This window comes from Anguilla rostrata, chromosome 2 (assembly GCF_018555375.3).
Source record: "Anguilla rostrata isolate EN2019 chromosome 2, ASM1855537v3, whole genome shotgun sequence".
NCBI classification, from domain to species: domain Eukaryota; kingdom Metazoa; phylum Chordata; class Actinopteri; order Anguilliformes; family Anguillidae; genus Anguilla; species Anguilla rostrata.
This window is the reverse complement of record NC_057934.1, coordinates 70,556,060-70,583,080: the sequence shown is the minus strand read 5'-3', so window position 1 is coordinate 70,583,080 and position 27,021 is coordinate 70,556,060. Positions and strand designations below refer to the sequence as shown.

At 44.5% G+C, this 27,021-nt stretch overlaps 1 protein-coding gene across 20 annotated transcripts in view; it reads left to right on the top strand.

Moving 5' to 3' along the window:
- Positions 1 to 1,440: 1,440 nt before the first annotated feature.
- Positions 1,441 to 27,021, top strand: part of LOC135249291 (deleted in malignant brain tumors 1 protein-like) — an 82,274-nt gene continuing 56,693 nt past the window's right edge. For 3 of the 20 annotated variants that reach the window (XM_064324776.1, XM_064324778.1, XM_064324779.1), the window contains exons 1-6: positions 2,927 to 4,026; positions 8,167 to 8,481; positions 8,985 to 9,299; positions 11,566 to 11,880; positions 12,384 to 12,692; positions 13,199 to 13,513. In XM_064324776.1, the coding sequence (XP_064180846.1) occupies positions 3,969 to 4,026; positions 8,167 to 8,481; positions 8,985 to 9,299; positions 11,566 to 11,880; positions 12,384 to 12,692; positions 13,199 to 13,513 (1,627 nt within the window). In that variant the 5' untranslated portion in view covers positions 2,927 to 3,968. The other 17 variants (XM_064324773.1, XM_064324787.1, XM_064324774.1 and 14 more) reach the window with 13 other exon arrangements.

Genomic DNA, 27,021 nt, shown 5'->3' with positions numbered 1-27,021 from the left:
GATGATGAGGGAGGAAGAAGAGCCCAGTGATCACAGTTTGAGTTTAGTTGTATTTTGAGGTCAACAAGTCTCATAATCAACCACAAAATGGCCCCCAGATACCAACAAGCTCCCTCTCCTAAACACTGTTTAAAGATATTGTGTTGAAGAAGATCTCTGAAAACCTGAAGTGGATGCTGTAACTCGAACTCCTAAATAAGTATGAAATATTAACTGCAATATAATTTACACACAGAATGTGTTGCCTGAGGTGTACTTTCTGAGAGAAATCAGCATGACTCTGATAGGCCTACATGACCTAACCTGACCTGAAAAGCTGCGAAAGTTAAACATTTAACTGTGACACTGACTGTGGGACTTCAACCCCCTCCAGCATCGCAGAGTATCCGAACGTTGCCGGAAGTTGTACTGGTTATCGTGTACGTCTCATTCATCTGCATTTCAGTGCCAAGTTTTTCTCTCCTCTGCAGAGGAGCTGCGGGTAGGAGACGATCACGTGGTTTCTGTGCTTTGATCACGCGCTCGCGTCGGAAGGCTATGAGCCACAGTGTCTGCTATTTTTATTTTTTTCTAGAGGTAATCAGATAAGTAAGATATGCCCTGGTATTTTACAGCAGTTCTGTAGCTTCCTGTGGCAGGAAAATAACGGCTATACCTACGCGAGTGCGTGTATGTTTGAAATAAACAAATGCAGCAGGGTTGTGTTTGTGTTTATACCAGAGACTGTAAACAATTATACTCTGGCATACAGGGTGGTGTCAATTCCATGCCTGGGTGCTTATAAAATATAAATCTTATCATAATAAGTTCCACTTTTAGAGCACGATATCAGTTTATTGTGTGGTATATTTTCACTGATTCCAAATATAACGGGTGCATTATTTACTGCAGCACTATTTCAATCCAAAGGTCATATAACTCAGCCCGGACACAGGAGTGACCGCTGTCCATTCAGCACCACGTGCTGACAGAGTACCATCTCACCGCAAATATCCATCAGCACGAGGTCACAGCTGTGTCTGACACACCACAAATATGCGAGACGGAAGCTTTGATTTCTGTACCGATCATTTCAGCAGCGTTGCACAAACTGTAGCCCAATGTGTTCCGAAACAAGACCGCATTTTCTTAGCAATGACGAAAACTCAGTCTTTGACAGTCTTTTGGAGGCTCCCAGCATGAGTTCTACAGATACTCACCGTTCTTTGAAACTATATAGTCAATATTTGCGTAGGGCCTATTTTCTTAAAAGCATAATCGTTTTAGAAAGTACTGTAGTTGTGGTGAAGTATGAAACAGATAGTGCTTTATGTCGAATAACTGCACTGAACTTCCCAGAAAACGTTTATGTAGTCTGCAGGCTTTTCTTCATTTTCCCTTCCCTGGGCTGGCCAATCGGTGCTCAGATTTTCTTTTCTCAATGACGTCATTACAGTTCCGACGGCGGTAAAGTCGAAGGAGACTTCCGGGAAATCTGTCAGTGCAGCAGCTCCGTGAAGTTAGCGGCAAATTTTAACGATTTTTTTCACAATTTATTTTGCAACGATACAGGTAATCGATGTCCACTGATCCGTAAGTATTTTGCTAATATTTATCTGTGGTGAAAGCTCACGATTGCGCACGTGGTGAAGAAGGATAACGAGGATAAAAAGCCTGCTGCTCAAGTTCTTAGCTTGTTGAATTTAAGTTGTTGTTGACAATTACGCAGATGGGCCGCTTTTTAGCTGTATTGGTAGCCACCTTTATTTTATTTTAAAGCAAAATGTGAAGCAATGTGAAGTATTTATAATATCTGCTAAGTGGCTATAAATATAATTTTTTCTATGCGCAGGAGTTTTGGGTGTAAATATGGAAAGTATTGGCGCAAGTCAGATGGTAGCTTGTTCATTAAGCATTGTGATGAAGCGTACAGATTGCTATCTGCCATTCAACTGAGACTTCTGAGTGAAAAGCATTATAAGCTGACTAATCCTATTACTATAATTGGAGAGTGGTTTGTGTGTTTGTGTGTGTGTCCCACCACTCCTCCGATCCACATTCCTCCAGTCCCCCAAAAAAATGTTCAGGGGGCCGCCCAATGCATATAGAGTTTTCCATCATTTCATTTTTAATGTTAAATAAATTATCGGCAGTTTTACTTTTTATTTTGGAATCCGGAACTACTGTCATCCGGAACTACTTTCCACCGTACCAACGGTAAGAGTTACACCACACACCAGAGAAGGAACTGAAAACGCTGGACAGGATCCATTAAACAAAAAGGCTGCGTCCGAATAGTCTTTTTTGCTCATAGACATACATAGACGCTGCATACGAGGTCTGCCCTTTGCACAGGATGTTTTTAAGGGGTGGGGCCACAGGGTCAAGGGGGATCAGGGGAGGCTCTGGGTGAAAGCAGTACAGAGGGGCAGAAGCCTCAGGGGTCAGGGGAGGGTCAGGGGAGGGTCAAGGAAAAAGGTTGCAACGCCCAAAGGGTGCCTTGTTCTAGTTGATTAAATCAGCTGAATTGGTAACGTCCGTCGGTACGATGCTTATGTTGCTCATTGGAAAGATGCAGCGGTATGATCAGTGCGGCGAGCGGAATAATGCGCGTGCTGTGCGTCAGTGCGCTGCAGGAGAGCTGAACGGGGGAGTGGCCACTCAGTCTGAGTGCTGCGGGACCAGCTTGGACTCCTCAGGAGGAAGAGCTGCACGTGAAGGATGAGGACTATGATTATGTGGAGGATGAGAGGGACCCAACTGCCCATCATCCCGCTCCTCCATAAGGTAATCCACCCACCCCCCTGCAGCCCTGAGGCCTGTCCCCAGTACCCCCACCAAACAGAGCACTCCTCCCCAGTCTGCCACCGCTGCTCCACCCGGGACAGACCCTCAGGTAAGATTTCACTGTTAACACACAGCACTGGCTTTGTGTGTTAAATGTTTCACTATGAATTGAACCCATAGAAGACTTATATTTTGTTAAATATTGCAGTATTAACAAATGTCTTGTTGTAGAACCTACATTTCTCCATGGAAAGAAAAACTAAAATCCTTATTTTTCTTGTTAAAATGAGTGTAGAGGGTTGGTCAGTCTGCTGGGTTTCATTGTCATAATTATTCTTTTTAAACCTTTAATAAAAATGCATATTTTCACTAAAATTCAGTCTTTCGCTGTGTTATTACATCCTATTTTCATGTCTTTTATTTGCTTTATGCATTTGCATTTACACTGAAAATGTATCAGGAATATTATCGTTTTTTAAACAAAATGCATCAGGGCTTTGCTGCATAGAATTTCAGACTGCACTTTGTCTTTTATTGTTTTTAATTATTGCACTCATTAGAAGATCATCACCTGAACAGGCCTCATACAAAAACATTCAAATCTGAAAATAAACCAACACAATCACAGTTATGATCAATTTACAAAAGTCCAAATGAAAATCAAAATCTTTGCGGTTTCAACTGTACATGGTGGATGTGTGACGGATGGGTGTCTCTCTGGGGGGTGGACTAAATGATCAGTTCTTTCCAATGGTCCACCCCCCATTTCTCTCTCACCAGGTTTTTGTTTTTCCTAAAGGCCCAAGACTGCACTGGGTTTCAGACTGCACAGCCAAACACTGCACTGAATACTCCATCCTTTTTAGAAACGAGCCGCTTTCTTCTTCTGTGTCTGTCAGCGCAGTGTGTCACAGGGGCGGGGTCTTCTGGTGGGAGGAGTTCTGACAGCCTGCAGTGACGCAGAGTTGGAATATATGGAGAAAATGTAAATGGCGTGCGCTGATTTGTCACTGTGGCTGTTTGAAGTGTTCCTGCAGTGCTCTTATAAGGCAGCAGTGAGTGTGATTGGTGGGGGGGAAAGAGTGTGCTCTCTCAGAGGGGGGCCGGGTGTGTGCACAGGGCTCAGTCTCTCTGAGAGCTCAGAGGTGAAGGTGTGAGCATCCACTCTGCTCTGAGGAAGGTTTGGTTTGTTTGCGCTGAAGATGGAGAGATGTCTGTTCTTTCTCTCGCTATCCTCCCTGCTCCTGCTCTCCACAGTCAGTGAGTACCAGCTTTATCCTCCTCTTCAGCTTCTCCACACCCAGTCAGGGCTCAGAGACTGGGGGTCAGGGCCAAGGGGTCAGAGGGGCAGCTCTCCAGGCAGGGCAGGGCTCCAGGCCGTCTCTAAACACCAGAGTTTACTGTAGTAATATTTCTCTGCATCATTCATGAAGCTTTCATTAAACTAATTTTATTATTAATTATTTAGGAAATGTTTCTGTATTTGATTCACTGGTATATAAAACATGATATTTGAATAATCCAGCCAAGATAAAGTTTTTTGTTTGATCATGTTTGTGTTTTAGTAAATATAAATATATGTGAATATAAAGATCTTTTTCAAATATTGTTTTTATCGTTTCCGTGTCTATGTAATTTGGCACCTGATAGTCATGAAACAGTCCAGGTATTAGTTGGCGTTCCCAGAAATACCTGATGTTTGCATGAAATTTATATCATAAGTTGGCCTAATTAATATTTTCACTTTTTGTAGTTGTAAGTTGCTTTTTGTTAGTTTATTTTTATAAGAACTCTTCCGTCTTTAGTGCGTTATAACGGAAGGCACAACGGAAATGTGACGTACTCTCTTCAGTGATACATTTGATGCCTTTATGGCAGCACATTAATAATATATTGCACTTATTAAAATGCTCTCATCTCATGAAACTTATTACAGCAACTTTAAAAAGAAAAGAAAAAAAACTTGGCACATGTTAGCGCATCAGTGGTAACACCTGCTCAAACCTCAACTTCAAAAGCAGGACTGAAGCAACATTGATCCAGAGTCAGACTTCCTGTGTAATTCTTTTCAAATAACACTCTGAACAGATAATATTCTCCACCGCTGTTTACGGCTGCAAATGGAAAATATTTTATTTGAAACTCACATAAGTTTGAATATGTGGCATTTTTCATGTAATATTTTACTATCAATTTAAAAACATGCAAAATTTTCAAATTAAATAATTATTGAAATTGCACAAGAAATATAATGAGGACATACTCCATAGGATGAACGCTAAAAGTATAAAAGTGATTGTTAAACAGGAATTTTGTAGAGCTGAACTACTAACGTCAAATAAAAAAATATATATATATAAGCTAACAATTCAAATTCATGTTTAATCCTCATTGTGGAAACATACCATTTCACTGAAAACATTACATGACATTTAATTGGAAGACACTTTTATTCAAAGTAATGTACAATAAGTGCATAACATCACCGTCACTAATGTTAAATATTAAAACAGTATAATGTACATCTACATACGCCCAGGGCTGTACTTAATATCATTAAATGGTTAAAATTCATTCCAGATAAATCTCCCTTTTCACTGATAAATGAGTTATTATAAAGGTGCACTGAGCTTGGTAGGAAGAATGGTCTCCTGTTGCTCGTCTGTGTCTTTTGAGGAGCCGTACTCTGCACAGCCAGCGTTTTACGATGCACAGGAGTTTACTGAGGTTCATGTCTGAGTGACCATTCAGCCAGGAAATGCAACAGAAGGTGAAAAGTCTTAGTACTGAACTGCAATAAACACGCTTGGTATTCCAGTCTACTTCTAATGCTCTCAGTTTCTGTAGAAAGTAGACCCTGGTAAGGCTGATTACATTTTGAATAGATCTGTGTCTGTACTCCACTTGAGATATCTGCAAATGTCAAATCTCAGGTTTTTAATACCATCTCACTCACAGCATTCTCATTTCCTATTTTCAGTGCAGCAAAACAGTTCTTATGTCTGAGAAAGTGAAGGGGTTTTCTCCACCTTGTGGCCAAAGTGTGCACCTGCATTCTGTAGGGGCTTTAGCACCTGTGGCGTCACTAGGGTTGGTGATACCCGGTGCTGTCGACCGTTGGTGTCGCCCGATTTTGTCGATGGGTGCGGGGGGGGCATGTTATGATGCACTGTCACACAAGTGCCATCTGCTTATTCAGTCATGTGACCGGCCTCACTGGCAGAGCTTGTGTCACAGCGTACAAAGCCAGGGTAATAGAGCACAACCTAGTGGTGTGCCTGTGTTCCTGCAGACACTGCTGGGGGCATATCCTTTTCAATTCTCAGCAAAAACTTGGGGTTTACACCCATGGTAAACCAGGCTAAACATTATTGAGAATCTATAAACAGTGGTACTACATAAGAACCAGGTTTATCTATAAGATGTTTATGTACAGCACTGTGTGCCGTAGTTTTTTCCATGTTTGGTTTATTGACTGTTCATTTCCGTTTAGTTGCGTGCTGATGTGTTCCAGTCTTTTATTTTTAATTGTTTGTTTATATTGTTTGAGTGTTTCACAGTATCTTAGGCGTAAATCTTGGTTTTTGGGATTTTTATGTTTTTGGTTCTCAGCTTTTTTCTCATAGTTTTACATTCCTCATCAAACCATTTTTCATTACATTCTTATTATCATTTTTCATATTTGTGGTTTTTAACTTGGATTTTTTAGCTACTTAAAAAAATTATTCAAGTAAATTATGGCCAGGTCTACACCTTATTTTGAGGGTTGATACTGTGTGTTTTGAAATATTTCTATTAGAATTTTTATTTAATCACTGCCAATTGCCTCTTTGTTGTACCAATTGTGTGCTGTTTGGAGCCCATCTGTAGAAAGAATTGAGGTTATGTATGTGTGTTGGACTGCTGTGTTCTCTTTATGAGCTCAGTGATCTGACTGTGATCTGATAAGGGTGTTTGTGGTCTGACAGTGAATGCATTTATGGAGGAGGGGTTTAGGTCCGTGATGGCATAGTTTACTACACTGTTACCAAGAGCTGAACTGTATGTACAGTATATCTACCTAAAGAGTCCCCTCTGATCATCCCATTTATTATATAGAGACCAAGACTTTGACAGAGATTCAACAGTGCCTTACCATTTTTATGAATTACTCTGTCATAATTATTTTGCAAGGATAAATTTATTGAGTGACATGGATTAGTTGCTCCAAATATGTGACAAATTCCCAATTTCCCAAGGACTAAAGTCAAGTTGTTTACCTGTCCTGGAGTTAAAATCTCCACATAGGAGTACCTTCCCCTGGGCCTGGGAGTTGCAGATTTCCGTGTAGAGATTTAGGAACATGTCCTCTGAGTAATAAAGGGATTCAGAGGGTGTATATATGCTGTACATAGGAATAGGTGAGATTTGGAGGGATGTGACATTCCTTATTTTTAGCCAGATATGCAAGTCTGCTATTTTGATTATTTTCATTGAGCCTGCAAGCTCCTACTTGTACCATATTATAATGCCCCCAGAACCTCTGGCATGCTGGACATTGCTGTGCTTGAGGGATGGCAATACTATTTCTCTGTAGCCTAAGGGACAGTAAGTTGATACATCTCTATGCACCATGTCTCCTGGAGGATTAAAATATCTATATATTTTATGCTACTGATAAAATCTGGATTTGTGCTCTTCAGCCCATACACTGAAGAACAAAAGCCCTGATTGGTCCAACTGCTAATTGCAAGTGATCTCATTACATAAACAATAAATTGCATAGAATGGGGCATAATGACAAACTATCAACTAATTTAATTATTGATTAAATTATATTTAATAAATAATTAAAATATAATTGTAGAATATTTATTATACATATACTTTATACTTAGCCAGTTATTCTGCTGATCATGTTGAGGATTTCCATTTCTCCCATCTCAGAACTGCAGTCTTGTGTTGCAGCAATAGCTGCATAACTCTGTAGTGGAGGTTGCTCTGTCTCTCATGTTATGGATTGATAGGTGGTTCCAGTGCCTCCTTCAGATCAAGTTTCTATTGACTTTGAGTACAATAGTAGGATGCAGGACCTGGGGTTTTTCAGGATAGGTGGTGCCATGGGGAGGCTGAGTGTAGTCTAGCGGGTGGAGATTTAATATTTAACAACATACTAAGATGAGGGTGTCACAAATGGTCATAGGTTTATTTTTGTAGAAGCTTGCGTTCCATTGCTTTGTTCGACTTCTATTTTCCTTTTCCCTTTTTAATCTGTTTGTTTTTTGTGTCTTGGTATTGTTGTTCATTTTGATATGGTGATTTCTTATTTTAGCTGCTTTTGTGTTGCAATGACTGTATGTTGTGCAATAAAGGCTTGTTAAAACTCTCTCCTCTCTCTCCCTCTCTCTCTCTCTCTCTCAGGCAGTGAGGATGTGAGGCTGGTGAATGGAGGCAGCCCCTGTGCTGGGAGAGTGGAGGTTTACCATCAGGGAGAGTGGGGGACAGTGTGTGATGATGACTGGGATATGCCAGATGCTGGGGTGGTGTGTAGACAGCTGGGCTGTGGAGATGCTGTAGAAGCACCAGGAGATGCTCGCTTTGGCCCAGGGTCTGGGACAATATGGATGAGTGATGTGTCCTGCGGGGGATCAGAATCCACACTGAAGGAGTGTCGCTCACTAGGATGGAGTGAACAGGACTGTGATCATGGAGAGGATGCTGGAGTGATCTGCTCAGGTAGGACTCAGTGTTATTCAGCTCTTACCAATGTTCTTATACCAACACAGGACTTTGGATTTAAATGAGGATATATTAGTTTCATAAATGCATATATTATTACATAACTAAAACATAGTATTACATTTTAAAATGTGGTGTTATGAAGTAAATTACTGTATTGCTCCTTTCACTGAACTAATTCAGCACTTACGCAGTCACAGCAGAATCTTTGTGTTTCTGATGTATTTCTCTTTTTCTGACGCTATCAGAATGTTTATTCTTTTAAAGTTTAAGTCTGTAGCAGAAGTTTACATGTGATTGGCTCATCACATGCTGCAGTTTATACGGGATTGGCTCATCTCACACTGCCGTAGACGTGAGATTGGCTCATATCACACTGCTGTATTCCATGTATAATAGCCGTGCAGTCCTGTATTCATGCAGCTGTGCTCACTGTTGTCTCTGGAATAAGGTGCCAGTCATTGCAGATGATTCTCTCTTTATTCCCTGTTTAACTGCAGCCCATCGTAAGGTCAGGCTGGTGGGCGGGGCTGACCTGTGCTCTGGGAGAGTAGAGATGCATCATGGGAGCTCCTGGGGCACGGTGTGTGATGCTGACTTTGACCAGCGGGACGCAGAGGTTGTGTGCAGGGAGCTGGGCTGTGGAGTTCCTAAAGAGCTGCGGGGGGCAGCTGCGTTTGGCCAGGGGGAGGGCCAGGTGTGGGCAGAGGAGATTCAGTGTTCAGGCAACGAATCTCACATTTGCTTCTGTCCCAAAGCACCCTCACAGAATCAACCCTGCTCCCATGGAAACGATGTGGGACTGGTGTGTTCTGGTAAGAGTCATTTGTATACTGTGTGTTTCAGTGACACTGGGTTAATATAGTCCTAAACAGATTGTATGCATTTATATTTAAGAAGATCAAGATATTCATTCATTATACTGTGAAATGTTACATGTCAGGGGCTGTAATGCTGGATATTGTGATGCAGATATAATCTGTAAAATGCAGTGAACACTATAGAGGGCAGGGATGTGCAGCCCATAAACCTCTGATAGGGGAAGCACACCATATGTACCATAGACACACAGGAAGAGGAAGCACACAGAGCTATCACAGCCTTCCTGTGAGCTGCAGGAATTCACATACAGGCATTTCTGAGCAGCGGCATCTCCCAGTGTCTGTGTGAGTTTAATCTGTGTGGAGTTTGTATGATCTCCCAGTCTCTGTGTGAGTTTAATCTGTGTGGAGTTTGTATGATCTCCCAGTGGTTGTGTGGAGTTTAATCTCGGTGTGGGGGCAGTTTGTGTGATGATGATCCCAGTGTCTGTGGAGGGTTTAATATGTGTGGAGTTTGTATGATCTCCCAGTGTTGTCCTGAGTTTAATCTGGTGTGAGTTTGCATGATCTCCTGAGTGAGTCTGTGTCCAGTGGTTTAATCTGTGTGTATTGATGATCTCCCAGTGTCTTGTGTTATTGTGTGTGTTTGTATAATCGTGTTGAGTTTAAGCTTGTCATGTTCTTTCCCCTAGTGTATCTGTGTGTGAGTTTGAGATCAGTGTGGTGAGTTTATAGTGATTGCATGATCTCTGCGTCTGTGTGAGTTAAACGTGTGGAGTTTGTATGACTCCCAGTGTCTGTTGAGTTTAATCTGGTGGAGTTTATATGATACATCCAGTGTCTGTGTGAGTCTAATCTGTGTGGATTCTGTGATGAGTCTCCCAGTGTCTGTGTGAGTTTAATTCTCTCTCTGTCTCTCTCTCTCTCTCATCTCTCTCTCTCAAATCTCTCAGGCAGTCGGATGTGAGGTTGGTGAATGGAGCAGCCTGTGCTGGGAGAGTGGAGGTTACCATCAGGAGAGTGGGGGACAGCTGGTGATGATGACTGGATATGCACAGATGCTGGGGTGGTGTGTAGACACTGGCTGTGGAGATGCTGTAGAAGCACCAGGAGATGCTAACTTTGGACAGGGTCTGGGACATATGGATGAGTGAGTGTCCTGCATGGGATCAGAATCCCATGAAGGAGTGTCGCTCACAAGGATGGGAGTAACAATTCATGTGGTCATGGAGAGGATGCTGAGTGATCTGCTCAGTAGGACTCAGAGTTATTCAGCTCTTACCAGATGATTCTTATAGACATGTAGGCACATGGATTTGAGAGTTTAAATGAGGCATATGAGGGATTAGTGTTGAGGAAACAATGCAAGTTATTACTGCAAATCACAACAGATAGATTCCATGTCTTGCGTAAACATGTGTGTGTTATAAGTATATTATTACTGTTTTGTGGTATACTACCTTTACTATTTGAATAGATTCAGTCATACTGTGAGAGATTAACTCACAGACATGGAGATATGCAAACTCCACACAGATAAATGCAAGACACTGGGGATGATCACAAACGCCCACAGGGAGAATAAACTCACACAGGACACTGGGAGAAAGTACACGCCTGACTGCTCAGAAATGCCTGTATGTGAATTCATGCAGCTCACACGAGGCTTTGATATCTGTGTGCTTCTGTTCCTGTGTTCTATGGTCATATGGTGTGCTTCCCCTATCACGTGGTTTATAATGGGCTGCACATCCCTGCGCTCTATAGTGTTCACTGCATTTTACAGATTATATCTGCATCACAATATCCAGCATTATAGCCCCTGACATGTAACATTTCACAGTATAGTGAATGAATATCTTGATCTTCTTTAATAAATATTAAACAGATTGTATGCATTTATATGTAAGAAGATCAAGATATTCATTCATTATACTGTGAAATGTTACATGTCAGGGGCTGTAATGCTGGATTTTGTCATGCAGATATAATCTGTAAAATTCTGAAAACACTATAGAGGGCGGGGATGAGCAGCCCATAAACCTCTGATTGGGGAAGCACATCATATGTATCATAGACACACAGGAAGAGGAAGCACACAGAGCTATCACAGCCTTCCTGTGAGCTGCAGGAATTCACATACAGGCATTTCTGAGCAGCGGCATCTCCCAGTGTCTGTGAGTTTAATCTGCGTGGAGTTTGTATGATCTCCCAGTGTCTGTGTGAGTTTAATCTCTCTCTGTCTCTCTCTCTCTCTCAGGCAGTGAGGATGTGAGGTTGGTGAATGGAGGCAGCCCCTGTGCTGGGAGAGTGGAGGTTTATCATCAGGGAGAGTGGGGGACAGTGTGTAGTTTTCACTGGGATATGACAGATGCTGGGGTGGTGTGTAGACAGCTGGGCTGTGGAGATGCTGTAGCAGCACCACAATATGGTCACTTTGGCCCAGGGTCTGGGACAATATGGATGAGTGATGTGTCCTGCAGGGGATCAGAATCCACACTGAAGAAGTGTCGCTCACTAGGATGGGGTATACATGGCTGTCATCATGGAAAGGATGCTGGAGTGATCTGCTCAGGTAGGACTCAGTGTTATTCAGCTCTTACCAATGTTCTTATACCAACACAGGACTTTGGATTTAAATGAGGATATATTAGTTTCATAAATGCATATATTATTACATAACTAAAAGATAGTATTACATTTTAAAATGTGGTGTTATGAAGTAAATTACTGTATTGCTCCTTTCACTGAACTAATTCAGCACCTATGCAATCACAGCAGAATCTTTGTGTTTCTGATGTATTTCTCTTTTTCTGACCCTATCACTACATTTATTCTTTTAAAGTTTAAGTCTGTAGCAGAAGTTTACATGTGATTGGCTCATCACACGCTGCAGTTTATACGGGATTGGCTCATCTCACACTGCCATAGACGTGAGATTGGCTCATATCACACTGCTGTATTCCATGTATAATAGCCGTGCAGTCCTGTATTCATGCAGCTGTGCTCACTGTTGTCTCTGGAATAAAGTACCAGTCATTGCAGATGATTCTCTCTTTATTCCCTGTTAACCTCTAGGCAACGTCAGGCTGGTGGGCGGGGCTGGCCTGTGCTCTGGGAGAGTAGAGATGCATCATGGGAGCTCCTGGGGCACGGTGTGTGATGCTGACTTTGACCAGCGGGACGCAGAGGTTGTGTGCAGGGAGCTGGGCTGTGGAGTTCCTAAAGAGCTGCGGGGGGCAGCTGCGTTTGGCCAGGGGGAGGGCCAGGTGTGGGCAGAGGAGATTCAGTGTTCAGGCAACGAATCTCACATTTACTTCTGTCCCAAAGCACCCTCACAGAATCAACCCTGCTCCCATGGAAACGATGTGGGACTGGTGTGTTCTGGTAAGAGTCATTTGTATACTGTGTGTTTCAGTGACACTGGGTTAATATAGTCCTAAACAGATTGTATGCATTTATATTTAAGAAGATCAAGATATTCATTCATTATACTGTGAAATGTTACATGTCAGGGGCTGTAATGCTGGATATTGTGATGCAGATATAATCTGTAAAATGCAGAGAACACTATAGAGGGCGGGGATGTGCAGCCCATAACCCTCTGATAGGGGAAGCACACCATATGTACCATAGACACACAGGAAGAGGAAGCACACAGAGCTATCACAGCCTTCCTGTGAGCTGCAGGAATTCACATACAGGCATTTCTGAGCAGCGGCATCTCCCAGTGTCTGTGAGTTTAATCTCTCTTTCTCTCTCTCTCTCTCTCTCTCTCTCTCTCTCTCTCTCTCTTCTTCTCTCTCTCTCTCTCTCTCTCTCTCTCTCTCTCTCCTCTCTTTTCTCTATCTCTCTTCTCTCTCTCTCTCTCTCTCTCTCTCTCTCTCTCTCAGGCAGTGAGGATGTGAGGCTGGTGAATGGAGGCAGCCCCTGTGCTGGGAGAGTGGAGGTTTACCATCAGGGAGAGTGGGGGACAGTGTGTCATTGGGGCTGGGATATGACAGATGCTGGGGTGGTGTGTAGACAGCTGGGCTGTGGAGATGCTGTAGCAGCACCACGATATGGTCACTTTGGCCCAGGGTCTGGGAGAATATGGATGAGTGATGTGTCCTGCAGGGGATCAGAATCCACATTGAAGAAGTGTCGCTCACAAGGATGGGGTAAACATGGCTGTCATCATGGAGGGGATGCTGGAGTGATCTGCTCAGGTAGGACTCAGTGTTATTCAGCTCTTACCAATGTTCTTATACCAACACAGGACTTTGGATTTACATGAGGATATATTAGTTTCATAAATGCATATATTATTACATAACTAAAACATAGCATTACATTTTAAAATGTGGTGTTATGAAGTAAATTTCTGTATTGCTCCTTTCACTGAACTAAATCAGCACTTACGCAGTCACAGCAGAATCTTTGTGTTTCTGATGTATTTCTCTTTTTCTAACGCTATCAGAACATTTATTCTTTTAAAGTTTAAGTCTGAAGTCTTATACGGGATTGGCTGATCTCACACTGCCGTAGACGTGTGATTGGCTGATATCACACTGCTGTATTCCGTGTATAATAGCCGTGCAGTCCTGTATTCATGCAGCTGTGCTCACTGTTGTCTCAGGAATAAGGTGCCAGTCATTGCTGATGCTTCTCTCTTTATTCCCTGTTTAGCTCCAGCCCCTCGAAAGGTCAGGCTGGTGGGCGGGGCTGACCTGTGCTCTGGGAGAGTAGAGGTGCATCATGGGAGCTCCTGGGGCACGGTGTGTGATGCTGACTTTGACCAGCGGGACGCAGAGGTTGTGTGCAGGGAGCTGGGCTGTGGAGTTCCTAAAGAGCTGCGGGGGGCAGCTGCGTTTGGCCAGGGGGAGGGCCAGGTGTGGGCAGAGGAGATTCAGTGTTCAGGCAACGAATCTCAGATTTACTTCTGTCCCAGAGCACCCTCACAGAATCAACCCTGCTCCCATGGAAACGATGTGGGACTGGTGTGTTCTGGTAAGAGTCATTTGCATACTGTGTGTTTCAGTGACACTGGTTTAATATAGTCCTAAACAGATTGTTTGCATTTATATTACTTTACATTACATTACAGGCATTTGGCAGACGCTCTTTTCCAGAGCGACGTACATGGTGGGTGTTACGTCCCTCCGCCTCAGGTGGGGGCGCTGGCCGTTTGGACACGCGTGTGTCTTAAAGTTAATTGTGAGCACCTGTGGCGGTGCCCTTTTAAGAAGCCTGGAGTCGGCTTCTCATGAGATGGGAGCTTTTTCTCCTCACCTCTCGACCACGGCCGGGTCTTGATCTTATCTGGTGTTTTGCAGCTATTTTAAGTATTTCTTTTTGTAATTAAATAAAGTTATTGGTTAGTTTTGGGAAGCCTTTGTGTCAGCATCGCTTATGTTCGCGGGGGCTTGAGAGCAACCGTAACAGTGGGCGACATAGCTCAGGAGGTAAGACCGATTGTCTGGCAGTCAGAGGGTTGCCGGTTCAAACCTCGCCCTGGGCATGTTGAAGTGTCCTTGAGCAAGACACCTAACCCCTAACCCCTAACTGCTCTGGCGAATGAGAGGCATCAATTGTAATGCGCTTTGGATAAAAGCGCTATATAAATGCAGTCCATTTACCATTTACAACAAAGTGTATAACCATAACCAGGAACAAGTATGACGAAACCCCTAGAGAGAAGTACTGGTCCAAGTTCAGGGAACAACCGCATAGTTCAACTTGGACCCTGAAGGTTAAACTGATTAACACTAAACAACGAGAACGGCAACAACGCAGTCTATGGAAAAAATACAAGCAGTAGTTAAGACAGTTAATGCACCTAAGTCACCTACGAAACAGCTGCCTAGTTACAACCCTAAGCTTACAGTCATTTACAGGGGGGTAGGGAGGGATGGGGAGAGGTGCAGCCTGAAGAGGTGAGTCTTCAGTCGTCATTTGAAATGGGTCAGTGTCTCAGCTGTTCTGACCTCCACAGGGAGGTCATTCCACCATTGTGGGGCCAGAACAGACAGGAGACGTGTTCTGGAAGAGCAGGTGCAAAGAGGGGGAGGTGCTAGGCGTCCTGAGGTAGCAGAACGGAGGGATCTGGCTGGCATGTAGGGTTTGAATATCTTGTGGAGGTATGCTGGGGCTGATCACTTGACTGCCTGGTATGCTAGGACCAATGTTTTAAATTTGATGCGAGCTATAACAGGCAGCCAGTGGAGGGTAGTGAGCAGGGGAGTGGCGTGGGAGTGTCTGGGGAGGTTGAAGACCAGACGAGCCGCAGCATTCTGAATGATATTAAAGAAGATCAAGATATTCATTCATTATACTGTGAAATGTTGCATGTCAGGGACTGTAATGCTGGATATTGTGATGCAGATATAATCTGTAAAATGCAGTGAACACTATAGAGGATGTCCAGCTCATAACCCTCTGATAGGGGAAGTACACCATATGTACCATAGACACACAGGAAGTGGAAGCACACAGAGCTATCACAGCCTTCCTGTGAGCTGCAGGAATTCACATACAGGCATTTCTGAGCAGCAGCATCTCCCAGTGTTTGTGAGTTTAACCTGTGTGGAGTTTGCATGATCTCCCAGTGTCTGTGTGAGTTTAATCTGTGTGGAGTTTGGATGATCTCCCAGTGTCTGTGTGAGTTTAATCTGTGTGGAGTTTGTATGATCTCCCACTGTTTGTGAGTTTAACCTGTGTGGAGTTTGCATGATCTCCCAGTGTCTGTGAGTTTAATCTGTGTGGAGTTTGTATGATCTCACAGTGTCTGTGTGAGTTTAATCTGTGTGGAGTTTGTATGATCTCCCAGTGTTTGTGAGTTTAACCTGTGTGGAGTTTGCATGATCTCCCAGTGTCTGTGTGAGTTTAATCTGTGTGGAGTTTGCATGATCTCCCAGGGTCTGTGTGAATTTAATCTGTGTGGAGTTTATATGATCTCCCAGTGTCTGTGTGAGTTTAATCTGTGTGGAGTTTGTATGATCTCCCAGTGTCTGTTGGAGTTTAATCTGTGTGGAGTTTGTATGATCTCCCAGTGTCTGTGTGAGTTTAATCTGTGTGGAGTTTGTATGATCTCCCAGTGTCTGTGTGAGTTTAATCTGTGTAGCCTGTGTGTGTGTGTGTGTGTGTGTGTGTATGGGTGTACAATACAATACAATAAGCTCTTATATAGCGCTCTTCATGCGTACATTCCAGGGTGCTTTACAAAATAAATAAATAAATAAATATAAATAAATAAATAACCTAAGAAGTCAAAACTAAGAGGAATAGGCACATGAGAACAAATAAGTCTTAAGATACGATTTAAAAGAACCAATTGTAGCTGCACCTCTGATATGGCTTGGGATTGAATTCCAGAGGCACGGTGCAGCGCAGCTAAAAGCTCTTCCCCCAGCTGTTTTTAATCGGCAACGAGGAACCACTAAAAGTTCAGCAGTAGCTGAACGCAGGGTACGACAGGGAACATAAGGTTCAATCAAATCCTGCAAATATGAAGGGCCAAAGCCATGCAATGCTTTGTAAGTAGTTAGCAACACTTTAAATTCAACCCTGGAGCCAATGCAATGATTTAAGAACAGGAGTGATATGCTCTGAGCGGTGTGTGTGGGTAAGTACTCTGGCTACTGCTCTGGGTGTGTGTGTGTGTATATGAGTGTGTGTTTGTGTGTGTGTGTGATTTGTCGTATGTACGTGTGTGCATGTGTGTGTTATTGTACGCCAGTGTATGCGTATGTCTGTGTGCCTGAGTGTGTGTGTGTGTGTGTGTGTGCATGTGTGTGTGTTTGTGTGTGTATGTGTATGTGTGTGTGTGTGTGTGTGTGTATCAGTGGGCGTGTGTATGTATGTGTGCATGCATGTGTGTGTGTGTGTGTGTGTGTGTGATTTGTCGTATGTACGTGTGTATGTGTGTGTTATTGTACGCCTGTGTATGCGTATGTCTGTGTGCCTGAGTGTGTGTGTGTGTGTGTGTGTGTGTGTGCGTGCAGGTGTGTTTGTGTGTGTGTTTATGTATGTGTGTGTGTGTGTGTGTGTGTGTGCATGAGTCGGCGTGTGTATGTATGTGTGCATGTATGTGTGTGTGTGTGTGTGTGTGTGTGAGTATGTACGTGTGTATGTGTGTGTATGCATGTGTCTGTGTGCCTGAGTGTGTGTGTGTGTGTGTTTGTTTGTGTGTGTGAGTGTGAGTGTGTATGTATGTGTGCGTGAGTGTGTGCATGTTTGTATATGTATGTGTGTGTATGTATGCGTGTGTCTGTGTGTGTGTGTTTGTGTATGTATGTGTGTGTGTGTGTGTGTGTGTGTGTGTGCATGAGTGGGCGTGTGTATGTATGTGTGCATGTATGTGTGTGTGTGTGTGTGTGTGTGTGTGTGTGATTTGTCGTATGTACGTGTGTGTATGTGTGTGTTATTGTACGCCTGTGTATGCGTATGTCTGTGTGCCTGAGTGTGTGTGTGTGTGTGTGTGCGTGCAGGTGTGTTTGTGTGTGTGTTTATGTATGTGTGTGTGTGTGTGTGTGTGTGTGCATGAGTCGGCGTGTGTATGTATGTGTGCATGTATGTGTGTGTGTGTGTGTGAGTGTGTGTGTGTGTGTGATTTGTCGTATGTACGTGTGTGTGTTATTGTATGTGTGTGTATGCATGTGTCTGTGTGCCTGAGTGTGTGTGTGTGTGTGTTTGTTTGTGTGTGTGAGTGTGAGTGTGTCTGCATGCATGTGTGTGTGAGTGCGTGTGTATGTATGTGTGCGTGAGTGTGTGCATGTTTGTATATGTATGTGTGTGTATGTATGTGTGTGTCTGTGTGTGTGTGTTTGTGTATGTGTGTGTGTGTGTGTGTGCGTGTTTGTGTGTGTATGTGTGTGTGTGTGTCTGTGTGTGTCTGTGTGTTTGTGTGTTTTGTATGTGTATGTGTGTGTGTGTGTCTGTGTGTGTCTGTGTGTTTGTGTGTTTTGTATGTGTGTGTGTGTGTGTGCGTGTGTGTGTGTGTTTTGTACCTGTGTATTCTGTTAACCTCTTCCGTAAGTCTCCTTTATTATCTCAATATTGGTCAGATGCTAACCCCACTGTGCTGTGTGTAGGGTACACCGAGTCCAGGCTGGCTGACGGCCCTGATAACTGCTCTGGTCGAGTGGAGTTGCAGTACCTGGGTATCTGGGGGACAGTGTGTGATGCATGCTGGGACAGGAGGGCCTCCAATGTCCTCTGTCAGCAGCTGAAGTGTGGGACTGCAGTGGCAGTGCCAGGACAGGCCTGGTTTGGAGAGGGCAGTGAGCCAATCAGAGCCGATGTGTTTGATTGCCATGGGAACGAGACACGCCTCTCACAGTGTGCTGTTTCCTCATGGAGCCGAGCTGTGCTCTCACATGGACAGGATGCTGGAATCATCTGCTCTGGTGAGGAGTCCTGCTCTCTGTACTGTGTACATGGAGAGAGGGAGAGAGAGGGAGAGGGGGAGAGAGGGAGAGAGAGAGAGAGTGTGAGAGAGAGAGAGAGAGAGAGATTAAACTCACACAGACACTGGGAGATTATGAGTGAACTGAACTGAAGGTAGTGAAGAGTAACCAGCTATACCCAGACAGAGTTCCCCTGGGACAACTGGCCATCAAAAGAACATTTTTACAAAATATCTACAACAAAAAATATCACACCCACTGCATCTAGAAATTTTGACAAAAATCAACAAAAACTATACATTGACAGTTGGCATGAAGAAATGAAACAAATGGAAATTTATTGTGCTCTAGGCTAAGATTGCTCCCTGTCAGAATATCTCACTAGAGTTAAAAACCAAAAGCAAAGGCGCACATTAACAATGTACAGACTCAGTGACCACAGCCTTGCCATCGAAATTGGTTGCCACAAAAAGACCTGGCTGGCAAAAGAGAACAGGCTGTGTGCTCATTGCAATCTGGCAGGTGGAGACAGAGGCCCACTTCCTGCTTTCCTGCCCCAAGTACCTCTCAATCAGAAACCAATATTTTCCCAAATTCACTGAACAGACTAATCAGTACCTATCGGAACCAAATAAATAAATAAAAATTCAGGGGAAGAGGAAATCGCAATAGAGGCGGCAGCCCAGCATGTCTCTGCCTGCCGTAAATTAAGGGTGTGGGGTTAACAGAGGAGTCTAACCCTAACCCTAATACACTTGGGTTTATCAGAGGAGTCTAACCCTAACCCTAATACACTTGGGTTTATCAGAGGAGTCTAACCCTAATACACTTGGGTTTAACAGAGGAGTCTAACCCTAACCCTAATACACTTGGGTTTATCAGAGGAGTCTAACCCTAACCCTAATACACTTGGGTTTATCAGAGGAGTCTAACCCTAATACACTTGGGTTTAACAGAGGAGTCTAACCCTAACCCTAATACACTTGGGTTTAACAGAGGAGTCTAACCCTAACCCTAATACACTTGGGTTTAACAGAGGAGTCTAACCCTAACCCTAATACACTTGGGTTTAACAGAAGAGTCTAACCCTAACCCTAATACACTTGGGTTTAACAGAGGAGTCTAACCCTAACCCTAATGCACTTGGGTTTATCAGAGGAGTCTAACCCTAACCATAATACACTTGGGTTTATCAGAGGAGCCTAACCCTAACCCTAATACACTTGGGTTTAACAGAGGAGCCTAACCCTAATACACTTATGTTTATTTATTTTTATTTTATTTAACCAGGTTAGTCTTATTGAGATTAGAAATCTCTTTTTCAAGAGAGACCTGGCCAAGAAAGCAGCAGTTGATTACAGACACAACAAAATTTCAACATTTAACATATTATAAAAGCAGACAAATGGCAATGTTCAAAGTTTATCAGAGGAGTCTAACCCTAACCCTCATACATTTGGGATCCTCAGGCTCTGCCCTCTCAGCTCTGGATGGGACGGTGCGGCTGGCTGGAGAGGGTGCGTGTGAGGGCCAGGTGGAGGTGTACTACCTGCAGACCTGGAGCAGAGTGGGGGGGCCCTGGAGCTTCAGTGAGGCCTTGGTGGCCTGCAGGCAGTTGGGCTGTGGTTCTGCAGTGCAGGTCTACAGCTCCTCTCCGTCTGGGACGGGGGGCAGTGCGGAGTGTCTGATGGGGGTTCAGTGCTCCGGGAGAGAGGCTCACCTGGGGAACTGCAGCACTCCACACAAACTCACCTGCAGCTCCAGGAAACAGGTGTCCATCGTCTGTTCCAGTGAGTACAGGTTACTAATGGAGTTTCTCTGCAGTTTCTAGCTGCTTGTTTGACATGAGGGGAAATTGTATACTCAACCTAAAGGATTTTTAAAAAGAATTAGGAATCAGAGTATTTAAAACAGACAGAGCTTGTGTAATAACTCAGATAACTTCTCTCTATTTCTCTTTCTCACCCCCTCTCTCTCTCCCCCTCTCTCCCTTTTTCTCTCTCTCTCTCTCTCTCTCAGATCACAGGACTCTCAGGCTGGTGGGGGGAGGGGGGGACTGTGCGGGACGGTTGGAGGTGTTCCACAGGGGCTCCTGGGGGACAGTTTGTGATGACTCCTGGGACCTGGAGGATGCTCAGGTGGTGTGCAGGCAGCTCCAGTGTGGGACGGCCCTCAGTGCCCCGCTACCCTCCTTCTTTGGGCCAGGAAATGGACCTGTCTGGCTGGATGAGGTGGGCTGTGTGGGGAACGAGACGTCCCTGTGGGACTGTCCCACAGCCGGATGGGGACAAACTGACTGTGGACACAAGAAGGACGTGGGGGTCGTGTGTTCAGGTTTGGAACTCATTGGAACATCTAAAGTTTCTGCTTTTACTCTGACACTAATTTGGTGTGAATACATGATATCTGATTGGTCAGTAAATTCAGATGTTCAAAGTGATGAGATTTATCTCAGGAGAGCAGTGGCTAACAGAACACACAGCTTTTCATCCTGACTTATATCTGCATCTGATACATTTACCTTTCTCTCCTCTGTAATTTCTGGCACAAGATTTTAAGGTTATGTTTATTTTTAAACCATTTTGTCCCTAAGAGATTTCTAACGTTGTTGTAGAATTCAAGGAGATGAGATTGGCCGAGGGCTGTTCTGGGAATTTGGAAGTTTTCTACAACGGCACCTGGGGCAACGTGTGCTACAATCAAATGACTACAGACACGGCTACTCTCATATGTCAGGAGCTGAACTGTGGGAAGAGCGGATTTGTGTCTAACACACGGTCAAGACTGGAATCAGCTCCAAACTGGCTGGATCAATTCAAATGTCGCCGACATGACTCCACTCTGTGGCAGTGCCCATCAAAGCCTTGGGATGAGAATACCTGCGGGCAAACCAGTGTGGCTTCACTTACCTGCACAGGTAAACCTCACTCTACTGCAGACTTAATTACTCCTGTTAGGACCAGTATAATAAACCTCATGACTGCAAACACAGTATCACTCCTATTGGGAACAGCAGCATAAAACTCCCCCCCCCCCCTCGACGGAATCCAACAGCTCCCCCCCCTCCCCGCTCAGAAAGATTTGCTTAGGGCCACTGAACCCCTAGGGCCGGCCCTGGTACTTGTTAGAAACAATAGAATTAGAACTGACTCATTTATGCAGATGGGGAGGATGATATGAAATCATTAATGAAGCTAATTTGCCCTAAACTGGTAAATATGTAAGTCAGCTTATTAGTTTTTGCAACATTAAATTGGTAAAACTATGGACTATTGTGAATTTTTAAAAGGTTTTTAGTGTAACCCCATGAATGAGATTTTTTGAAGCTCTAAGTAGTGCAGTTTGTTTCTGATATGGAATGAACCTGTTTCTGTCTTTGTGTTTTAAAATTTTTCAAAATTTGTAGTTCATTTATTTATTTATTTCTCTTCACATCAAAGGGGAAGAGGATGATCAAGTTCCACGAAGCAAATTTTCATGTTCCTCAGCAAATCAGAGAGCTTGCCCAAGTACGTTTTTTTGGTTGAATCCTGTGGTAAGCCGCTCTGGATAAGAGTGTCTACTGAACGTAATGCAAATGTTGAGCAGGCTGTATCCACAGCCACAAATCCACTCTGCTTTGGCAAAGCAGAAAGCATTACGTCAGGTCTGCCATAATATTAGGGCAGATGTGTCTGTAGGAGATGCTAAACGTAATGAGGTCAGTCATAGTGTTAGTGGAGATGTGTCTGTAGGAGATGCTAAACATAATGAGGTCAGTCATAGTGTTAATGGAGATGTGTCTGTAGGAGATGCTAAACGTAATGAGGTCAGTCATAGTGTTAGTGGAGATGTGTCTGTAGGAGATGCTAAACGTAATGAGGTCAGTCATGGTGTTAGTGGAGATGTGTCTGTAGGAGATGCTAAACGTAATGAGGTCAGTCATAGTGTTAGTGGAGATGTGTCTGTAGGAGATGCTAAACGTAATGAGGTCAGTCATAGTGTTAGTGGAGATGTGTCTGTAGGAGATGCTAAACGTAATTAGGTCAGTCATAGTGTTAGTGGAGATGTGTCTGTAGGAGATGCTAAACGTAATGAGATCAGTCATAGTGTTAGTGGAGATGTGTCTGTAGGAGATGCTAAACGTAATGAGATCAGTCATAGTGTTAGTGGAGATGTGTCTGTAGGAGATGCTAAAGGTAATGAGGCTGCTCAGCTCATCTGTGTCTCCTGCTCTAGGTCACTGGCCCCTCCGGCTGGTGGGGGGTGAAGGCGGGTGCTCTGGGAGGCTGGAGGTGTTCCACGGGGGCTCCTGGCGGACGGTGTGTGGAGACTCCTGGGACACGATGGACGTCCAGGTTGTGTGCAGACAGCTGGACTGTGGGTCAGCAGCAAAGGCTCATGGTAATGCTACTTTTGGGACGGGGAACGGCACCCTCTGGCTGACTGAGGTGAACTGCAGGGGCACTGAGATGCACCTGTGGGACTGCCCACACTCTGTGCACCAGCACAGCCGCTGCCCACACCAGAACCAGGCTGGGGTCACCTGCACAGGTGAGCCTGCGACTCCAGATCACCTCAGGCTGACTGCCAGCTTCTGAGAAGATTAATCACTGGAGCCCTGACAGAAACACACACTCTAAACCCCAGGAGCAGCTTATAGATCCACCCAGCATTACAGCTCGATGATTACTTTATTCATGCGCTCACTAATAATGCAAGTAAAAAACATGATGCGTTGGAACTACATTTTTTTTAACAGAAGCTCGTATCCAGCGCAGCTTACAGAAGTGGAACGAGCAGAGAGGATGTGACATCATCAGGGTCACAGCCAATATCAGTGGGCAGGAACAGGAAGTGGAACAACTGAATGAATAAATAACGAATCTCTTCATTTTTATTTTACAGGCCCTTTATCTGAGTCCAGCTCCGCTGCAGGTACGGACTCCTCTGGATGGTGTAGGAGAGAGTTTGGGAGATAAAACCTGAGGCTAAGCTCAGAGCCCTGTCAATCACACAAACCCTTTCTCATGCCCAATAAATAAAACAATGCATTTTAATTTATTCATTATTTTATTGTTTTAGGTACTCCTGCAATGACTACAATACCAAAATCACAGCCAGGTAAAGTTGCCCCAGGAGTCATTTATACAGTGAAAAGAGGACCTCACAACTAATTTCAGCTGTTGGGACTAGCTTTTCCATTAATGCTCTGTATTGCATTTCCACCATATAAATGGTGGTGGCTGTTTGTCTGGGTAGGTTGCTAAGTAACACTCAGTATTTGAGTGTTAACACACAACTGCTTCTTGCAGTTTTTTCCCCGTTGGCAACAGTACCTCTGCATTAAGGCATTAAGACTGAATGCAATCCTATAGGTTTCTATATAATATTAAACATGGTGTGGCTCTCTAAGTTTGCTGCATGCTGGTACCAAGCTAGCAGTTTGCTTAATTTAAATAGCCAGTGTTCTTGGACAGAGAAGAGAGAACATCCACGTTCTAGTAAAGATAGCACAGGCTTAACTGAAGTTTACTCGCTGGAAAGTTAACCATGCACTTGCTCTCAGGCCGCCTTTTTATGTTGTAGTGGGTATCTTGTGGAATGACTCAGACAGTTGCTCTGCTTTAATAGGTCGCTGGATGGCTGGCTGTATAAGTACAGTACTGTAGGTGGAAACACAGCTCAGTGGTCAGTGTAAGTAGGGTAGAGGCAGTGTGCCATGTTCTCTGCTGATGCCCAACCCCTTGCCTTCCCCGTTTTGCAGTTGTGTCCAAACAGCCAGAGCCTGGATCAAAGGAGGCTCCGCCCAGCCCGTCTATCCTAGCAGTGGCCTTCCTGGTGATGGGGGCGCTGTTGTTCCTGCTGCTGGCAGCGCTGGGTGTTCTGCTGTTCCAGAACAGAGCGCTGAAGAGAGGTAGGGGGCGGACGGGCGCCGGGTGAACCGCCATCACACGCCGAGTGTGACTGAAGAAGCCTCTCCAGTGATCAGCTCAGTGGGTTAACCATGCAGCTCTGAATGGGGGCTGATGGGAGGCTCGCCCAGTTAAGACCCTGCGCCAGTGCGTGTGGGTGGGCCCTGCAGTGTGGGGCCGAGTCCTCCATCACCAGCTCCCCTGAAAGCAAGGAGACTGCCGGGTGACGCGTGATTGGCTGCAGTATTCCCGAGGGAGGGATTTGGTTGGCATGCTGACCTTGTATTTTTGTGCACCAGCGCCCCCCTGTGGTCGATCACATACCTGCAGTCTGCATGGATAAATGATCCATTATGTGATAAAAGGGTAGGCTGATCTCACATCAGCAGTCCTACAGGGCCCTGGTCTCTGACAGGTGGCTGGTGTATGACAGTAGCTGTGTGCTGTACCTCTGCTGCTCATGCAGAGAGAGATGTGCTCTCTGAGAGGAGACTCTGACTCTGTGATTCTCTGTCTCTGCTCACACAGCCCTGTCTGAATGGGACCACGCCCCTCTGCACGAAGCCGTCTACGAGGAGATCGAGTACAAACTGGCTAGAGGGGGAACCTACAGCGCCCCCCGGTGGGGTGAGTGAATCTGATCTGTCCTCCTCGTGCTGCACAGTAAAGTCTTAAACACTCTGTAGAAGACCTCCTCAGAGCATGTGTGGTGTGGGCGGGGTCGGGACACACCCTCTCTCCTGTCCACAGGGAGTGGCCTATCAGAGGATCCGCCCTCTGGGTATGAAGACGTGGAGGACGGCGAGGGACACTCCCTCTCAGGTAAGGGGGCGGAGCTCTGTGGAGCTCTCAGTGGGTGTAGGTGGTGGTGCTGTGGCTCCAGGGTGATTTTGGGAGGGGTGGAACTCCTGAGTGCTCCTCAGAGTTTCAGTGGCGTATGTCACAGGTTCACTGGCTTTGAACAGGACAGCTGTGTAGTAAAATGGTGAGAGAACTGGGCTCAAGTTTGCAGGTTCAATTTCCCTGAAAGGACACTGCAAGGTACTTAATCTGAATTGCTTCACAATACATCCAGCTGTATAAATGGATACTATGTAATGAAAAAGCTGAATAAGAGTGTCTGGTAAATGCCTGTAATATAATCATATTGTAGATATGGTGTTTAATCATGACATATATTTATTTAAACAGCCGTTATGGGTACGTGGGGATAGACTGTTAATCCGCTACTTCTACCCCTCAGGAGCACTGAAATAGTGCCCTTCAGGCCTCGTAGATTTCTAGGTAGTTACAGACGTCCTCCAGCAGGTGGTGCTGCGCTCCTCTGTGTTCTGTCTCTCTGTTACCACCGGGTCAGGTTGGTTCCTGTGGGACTCAGTGATGTGGATTCCCCAGCACCCACATACCAAGGTTTAAATATGGGGTCAGTTAGACTGTCCCCACACCGTCAGGCAGCCGTGACTGCAGTGTGCAAACACAGCTAGCTGAAGTGTTATTCAGTGCTGCTCTGAAGGGCCCCACTGTCCTGCTGTGTGACAGTCCTGAGATTCAGCCACAAGTCCCCAGAAGTCTCCTTGCTTTCAGGGGACCTGGTGATGGAGGACACACCGGAGAACTATGATGATGTCATCCCAGCGGATAAGCATCCAGACAGTGTGCCAGGTGAGTGTTTTGATTGGTTGGTGGGTTGATTCAATATTTTCTCCTCATGAATACATTTAATTGCATTCATTATTATATGCTGTACTTAGTTTTTTGTGTTCATTTTCCAATCTCCCTTTTTAGATGAATAAAACATGCACATTAATGGAATTATTTCATTACATAGAACATTTCTTGCAGTTGACTTGTTTTGTTGTTCAGTCTTAGACATGGAAATTACATTTAAAGTTGTTGCCCTGATAATTAGTGTAACCAGTATGACCACCAAAACCAATATAGCCATTATGAGCACTATAACCAGTGTGCCCAGTTTAACCAGCACTGCTGCTGCTTCTCTCTGACTGTTTAAGGGGAGCTGGTGGAGGGAGATGCACTAGAGCACTATGATGATGTCATCACTATGCAGCCGGGCCCAGACGCTTTTCCAGGTTGAGTTTCTCTTTACAGAATATTGGAGTGAAACACAATGTCTGTCACTGAATTCACTGTGTTCTGCTCAGGTGCTTTTCTGTGTCTCTGGCTGCAATCATGTGATTTATTCATTATTAATGTAATATTTATATTTTAGATTATGATGTTTATTATTCTATTTAATGAATTTTATAGATTAAGACACTATCCTGTGTTGAAAATCGTTACTTCCTGACTATGTCATTTGTACTTCCTGTCTGTGTAATTTGTGAAAATCATTGCCATGGGCTACTTCCTGTCTGTGTGGTTTGTTACAGGGGATCATGTGACAGACACAGAGGAGAATTATGATGATGTCCTGAC